The following is a 6,949-nucleotide window of genomic DNA, read 5'->3' as shown; positions in this document are numbered from 1 at the left end:
TGGGAGGGGTGTGGGAGTTCAGGTAGCGGTTAATATCGCGGTGGCAGTTTGCTATGAAGAGGTCGAGGGCAGGTAGGAGGCCAGCACGGGGTGTCCAGGTGGACGGGGTGTGTTGGAGGTGGGAGAAGGGGTCGTCAGAGGGTGGGTGAGGGTCTTGATTGAAGAAGAAGGCACGGAGGCGAAGGCGGCGGAAGAATTGTTCGGTGTCACTCCATGTATTGAATTCATTGACCCGAGAACGTGTGGGAACGAAGGTGAGACCTCTGCTGAGGACTGATCTTTCATCCTCAGAGAGGGGCAAGTATGGAGGGATGGTGAACACACGGCAGGGCGGGGAGCCACTTGGCCATGCTACCGAGAAGTTTAAAATGCTAGCTTTTGATTCACACTTATGTCCCTTAAACTGAATGAGCTACCCGTACTTCTATTCCCTTGTTTCCTCTCTGAAATATCATGAACCCTTGAGTATTTAAGTTCTAACTTTTGTTATCTTGCAGCCATATCTTTGTAGTGGTGATCGAATCATGCATATTTTCTGTTAATGCTTCAATTCATCTGCTACAAATGTTACATGCATTCAGATACAAAACCTTCAATTCTGTCTTTTGACTATTTTTGTAACCTCAAGCCTTATCAGGTGTATTCTTAGATTTGCTCACCCTGTCCCTTCCTGCCACGCTGTAATCAACATCTTCCCTTTACCTTGCTTTCTTGTTTTTTCCTTTCTCTTAAATTTTGGAAGAAAGGAGATGTGAAATCATTGACCCCCTCCATTTAATGGTTCCAGCATAGTTCAGCTAAAGACCATCCCAGTGGAATAGTTCTCAATTTCCCCAGCACTGGTGTCAATGTCTAAGGACTAAAAAGCCATTTGCGAACAATATTTGTTGATCTATGTATTTAATTTTTAAATCTTATTTATTTCCAGTGTCAATTTGCTCACTTGGGGTATAATCCCAAGAGATTGCTACCTTTTTTAAAGATTTGCTTTTTAAGTTTGCTTCAGCAGCTTATACTCCCTTATAGCTAGTTCATCCTTTCTAATTCTGAGTATGTCATTGGTACAATGTGGACTGTCGTCATGTGACCCTCCCCACTGCATGCTGTCTCACGACACAGCAAAGATGTTCTAAACTCTTGCATTGGACAAACACAGCCACCTGGCTTCTGCTTTCAGCTACAGAGAGCTGTGTTATTGGCCGATGACTGTACACGCACACTCATACGTGTACACGCGCACACACACACACACACTCACTCACTCTTTCACTACATTCCAGGAAGGGCCACTTGTGTTCAGTTTGCTCATCCTCCTGCAGCCAGAACTTCCTTCCAACAATTCAGGAATTTCTTCCATGCCTCTCCCTCTCTTCTACCCACAATTAGGTGGAAACTTGGTCCTACTTGTTGCAAATTCTGTAGGACTTGACCCTTTCACCTGATACATGCTGTGATAACTTAAAAAAAAACACGCCTGGGAAGGAACATCGGTTATTGTTGAATATTAAAATAGAGCCACTATTCTTGGTATGCATAAGCTAGCCTTAGCCTGGGACAGATACTTCAGTAGACCCACCCTGGGTCTGCTTTATTTTATCTGGAAGTGCGCTCAAACGATTGTTATTGCACACCCCTGGAGCAGGTGTGCTTTGAACCCATGCTTTTTGGCTGGGTCTGCTTTATACTATCTAATCGACCTGTTCAGCGATGTAATTACTCATCTTTTGGAGCACGTGGGACTTGAACATCAGTCTCCTGGCTCAGAGATAGGGACACTACAACGGCACCATAAGGCTCAGGTGACGAGTTCCACCTGGGCAAGCCATTGCTTGTTACCAAGGGAACTCATTCACATGAGCTCTTTGAGGAGATTAATTAGTGATTCCCCATGGGCCTTGTCACACAAGTCAAATACCCTTTGGAGATGCAGCTGTTAACTGGCAATTTATTTTGCAAAGGCTGTCTTATGACAGGTAATATTCCTATTAAATACACTGAGAAACCAGTCAGTGTAAGTAGACAGCCACGTTTTACTTTAACACATCAGCATTTCTAGTGTTGTACACAATAATAGGAGTAGATTATTCAGCCCTGGTATTTTTTCCCATCACTCTCACCATGATTATGGAGATCAGACAATGTGGTAAAGCTTAGCGGGAAACTAGAGAACTAGACACCCTTTAAAAATCAGCAGAGGGTAACTAAAGAAAAAATTCTGAGGGAGAAGATTAAATATGAGAATAAGCTAGCTACTAACATAAAAGAATATTACAAGATTATTGAAACTTACAGAATACTGAGGTTAGATAGATGATGTTTCCTTTCGGAGAGATTAGGACCTGAGGGCACAGCATCAGAGTGAAGGGACTGAGATGAGGCATCTCTTTTGCCAGAGGGTGGTGACTCTGTGGAACACATTGCTGCAGGATGCTGAGGAGGCCAAGTCATTGAGTGTATTTAGGACCAAGATAGGTTCTAGGGTTGCTGGAAGAGGCAGGAGAATGGAGTTTTCTTTCCTTTTTAATCTCTCAACTATAACGTTAAATGTTGTATTAGCTTTCTCTTTGTCTCCAAATACTTCATTTAATGGTAATCTCTGTCAACCCCAAAATCACTTTTTAACTTTCACTGCCTGATTTTTTTTTTTCAGTTTATTAGTCTGATTTGTCCCCAGCGAATTACGTCACATTACTGCCATAGATCTCAACAGTTTGAGGACGTGAACTGTGCAATCCATTTTCTCCTGAGTTGTCCTCCTTTGACCAAATGTTAGGCCCTTCTAATATCTCATGTGGCTAGGTTTTAACATTTTGTCTCCTATCCTATAAATACAAGATATCACGGTAGACTTGCCTGCCATTGCTTCCTCCCTCTAACTGCTTTGTTCTTTACTGCTGACTTCAGCTTCCTTTAACAACAGTTTAATTTGTACAAATTTTGTTTAGCCTGTCATTGTATCTGGAGTTCACACAAAGTTACGTGAAGAACTCTGGAAGCCAGAAGCATTTGGGGAAGAGTTTGGAGAGCAGGATGCTGACCTGATTGATTGCAGAACAAACACCATTATTGCTGGTGCGAAAATCCGAGACTTCTGGGATGGATTCGAAGACCTTTCACGTAAGTGGTGCATTTGCCTTTGATGAGGTTGTTTCCTTTGTCAGGAAGATTGAAAAGCAGGGTGTAACTTAAATGGACGATGGCTGGAAATGCAAGGTGCAGAGGAATTTGGGTGTTCTCGTTCACGTGTCACCAAAATTTAGTATCAGGTATCATAGGAAATTAAGGATTGAGAACACCAATGGAATGTTATCCATTATTAGTAGAGGAATTGAACATGAAAGTAGGGCTGTTATGCTTTAGTTATACAGTTGAGATCACATCTCAAATACGCTGTGCAGTTTTGGTCTCCTTATTTAAGGAAGAATGTAAATGTGTTGGAAGAAGTTCATAGGAGGTTGATAACTGGAATGGGTTAGGATTCTGACCAAGTAAACTTGCAGGTTGAGTCAGTGCTTAGGAAGGCGAATGCAATGATGGCATTTATTTTGAGAGGACTTGAAAATAAAAGCAGGGATGTACTTCTGGGGCTCTATAAGGCTCTGGTGAGACCACATTTGGAGTATTGTGTGTAGTGTTGGGCCTCATATCTCAGGAAGGATGTACCAGCCCTGGAGTGTGCTCCGAGGAGGTTCACAAGAATGGTCCCAGGAATGAAAAGCTTACCATATGAGGAATATTTGAGGACGCTGGGTTTATACTTGATGGAGTTTCCAAGGACATGGGATCCAATTGAAACATGCAGATTACTGGATGGCCTGGACAGAGTAGATGTTGGGAAGATATTTCTGTTGGGAGGAGAGACTAGAACCTGAGGGCACAGCCATGAGTAAAGGGAAAACCTTTTAGAATGGAGATAAGTTGAAACCTCTCCAGCCAGAGAGTGGTGAATCTATGGAATTTGTTGCCACAGAAGGTTTGGAGGCCAGGTCATTGAGTGTGTTTTAAGTCAGAAATAGATGGGTTCTTGATTGTCAAGAGGATCAAGGGTTGTGGGGAAAAAGTGGGAGAATGAAGTTGAGAAACTTATCATCCATGATTGAATGGCGGAGCAGACTCAATGGGCTGAATGGCCTAATCTCTGCTCCTGTGTCAGATGGATTTATGAGGATACGTTGAACAGTCTGGGCTTGTTTTCCCTGGAGTTTGGAAGAGTGAGGGGGTTATTTGATTGAAATGCATTGGATCCTGAATGATCTTGTCAAGGTGGATGTGTTTTCTCTTGTGAATAAGTCAAGAACATGGGGCCAGTGTTTTTAAAATTTAGGGTGGGGCTGAGGAGAGGTTATTTGAGGTTGTGCCTGTATCAAGTGGACGTGGGATCATTGAATGTATTTCAGATTTCTTACTGGACAAAGGAGATGGGATTGTGGAATTCGAAAGAAACAGCTCAACCAATACCTTCCTGAATGACACAGCAGGCTCGAGAGCCAAATGGTTTATTTCTGCTCTCACTTCACCTGTTTGTATGTAGCATCTGGCATCACCTCAGGATATGCATAAGTGTTAACAGTCAGTGAAATACTTTTGAAGTGCAGGCATTGTTATGATGTAGGAAATGAACAAGAGGCTCCCAAACTCAGCAACAACATGACTGGCTAATCTGTTCATGTGATGTTTTCTTATGTTGATTGAGGGATAAATATTGGTTTTCTCTGTTCGTCTGCCTGGGCAGATGTGGTTTGTCTGAAAGATGGCAGTGCAGCACGCAAGCAATGCATTGGATTGTCAAATTTCAGTTCTGAGTTTATCTCTTGATTTTGGAACCTAAAACCTTCTCACTTTGAGGCAAGAGCATGTCTCTTAACCACAGTTGGCGATACTCTTCAAAGTGATATAAAGCCTAATGCAGCAAGGAGACTCTGTCAGGGTTCAAAGCAAATCAGCACCAAGATTAACTCTGTCTTGCTATTTGTTTCAGAAATGTAGTCCATGTTAACAGTGGGTGAATGATTTTTTTTGCACCCTCAATTGGAACCTGGTGTCTTGTAAGAGGTGGTGCTTGCTTTAGTTGAGTCATGTAGTTCTAATTGTAACGCTTTGTACTTGAATACAGAAGAGGGGGAAGAATTTACTCCTCAAAACATTACAAAATGCCAGATTTCAGAATGTTAGCTGCATAATAAGGAGGTGTGGCAGCATAATGGTAAGTCAATTGACTAATATTCCAAAACCCCAAGTTCCGTGGCACCTTGGTTTGATTTGCACTCTGTCAGGTGGCGGAATTTGAATTCTGTAGAATCCAGAATTAAAAGCTTTGCTAATTGTGAACCGGTTGAGTTTTACAGCAATCAACCATGGTCGCCCAGGTCCCTTTTTCAGTCCCTTGTGATAGGCTCATCCAGAACAATAAGATGCATGGGACATACAGGAACCTGGCCGCATGGATTCAAAATTGGCTTGTCCATAGACACAGGAAAGCAAAAGGGTGTTTTGCAGGCTGGAGTTCCGTGACTAATGGTGTTTTGCAGGGACCCCTATTGGGACCTCTGCTTGTGATACATAGAAATGTTTTGGGTGAAAATGGAGAAAGGTGGGTTATTAAGTTTGCAGGTGATACAAAGATTGGTGGAGTTGTGGGTACTGTGTAAGATTGTCAAAGGATACAGCAGGGTATATATAGATCAGTTGCAGATATGGACGGTGAAATAGCAGATGGAGTTTGATTCGGGGAAGTGAGGTGCTGCACTTTGGGAGATCAAATGTTAAGGAAAGGTGTGCAGTTAATGGCAGGACTCTGAGCAGCATTAAGGTACAGAGGGATCTTGGGGTTCAAGTCCATAGCTCCCTGGAAGTGGTCACACAAGTCGATAGGATGGTTAAATAAAGCTTATGGCATGTTTGCCTTTATTGGTAAGGGAATTGAGTACAAGAGTCAGGATGTCATGTTGCAGCTTTATAAGACTTTGGTTAGGCTTTGTATTGCTTTCAACTGTGGTCACCACATTACAGGAAGAATGTGGAGTCTTTGGAAAGGGCAGAAGAGCTTTACCAGGATGTTGCCTGGATTAGAGGGTATGCGCTATAAGGAGAGGCTAGCAAAACTCTGGTTGTTTTCTCTGGAGCTTTGGAGGCTGAGGGGGGTCTTGACAGAAATCTATTAAACTTATGAAATGTATAGATTGGGTTGATGGTCAGAATCTTTCTGCCAGAGTTGAAGTGCCTAGAACGAGGGAACATGCATTTAAGGTGAGAGTGCAAGGAATGGAGGAATATGGAACAAGGGCAGTCAGAAAGGATGAATTTAACTTGGCAACATGTTCCTGTGCTGTACTGCTCTATGTTCAATATTCTATATTCTAAACTTATTGTCCTTACCTGATCTGGCCTGTGTGTGAATCTAGACCCACCATAATGTGGTTGACTCTTAAATGTCCTTTGGAGAATAAATACTCGTATTTAGCAGTGTCCATATCCAATGGAGCGGCATGGTGGCTAAGTGGTTAGCACTGCTGCCTCACAGCACCAGGAACTTGGGTTCGATTCCATCCTTGGACGGCAGTCTGTGTGGAGTTTGCACGTACTCTGTGTCCACTTGGGTTTTCTCCAGGTGCTCCGGTTTCCTCCCACAGTCCAAAGATGTGCAGTCTAGGTGGATTGGCCATGTTAAACTTGCCCATAGTGTTCAGGAATGTGTAGATTGGGTGGATCAGGATTCTATTCTATTTTATGAAATAATAAAGTGGAAACATTGGAGGGTACTTGTTCTGGTTTCATTTGAGAGAGGTTGAACAAGAGGTGGTAAGGTTTTTTTTTAATGACTAGAGTTTCACAATGACGGTGTTCAAGAGATGTTTGTCTTCCCCCTGAGGATCATTCTCTTCAACAGAGAACAGTGGAGGCTGGATTATGGAATATCTGTAAGGCTATAGGAGACATTAAGTGATAAGTG

At 42.7% G+C, this 6,949-nt stretch overlaps 1 protein-coding gene across 2 annotated transcripts in view; it reads left to right on the top strand.

Annotated features, from left to right (window-relative positions):
• The window catches only part of LOC122557137 (lysine-specific demethylase 3A-like), an 86,932-nt gene that overhangs the window by 61,205 nt on the left and 18,778 nt on the right, over positions 1-6,949 (top strand). For both annotated transcript variants that reach the window (XM_043704611.1, XM_043704524.1), the window contains one exon: positions 2,946-3,117. In XM_043704611.1, coding sequence (XP_043560546.1) covers positions 2,946-3,117 — 172 coding nt within the window. The remainder of the gene's footprint in view (positions 1-2,945; positions 3,118-6,949) is intronic.

This window comes from Chiloscyllium plagiosum, chromosome 1 (assembly GCF_004010195.1).
Source record: "Chiloscyllium plagiosum isolate BGI_BamShark_2017 chromosome 1, ASM401019v2, whole genome shotgun sequence".
Classification (NCBI taxonomy): Eukaryota; Metazoa; Chordata; class Chondrichthyes; order Orectolobiformes; family Hemiscylliidae; genus Chiloscyllium; species Chiloscyllium plagiosum.
The sequence above is the reverse complement of the archived record's forward strand: the minus strand, read 5'-3'. Positions and strand labels throughout refer to the sequence as shown.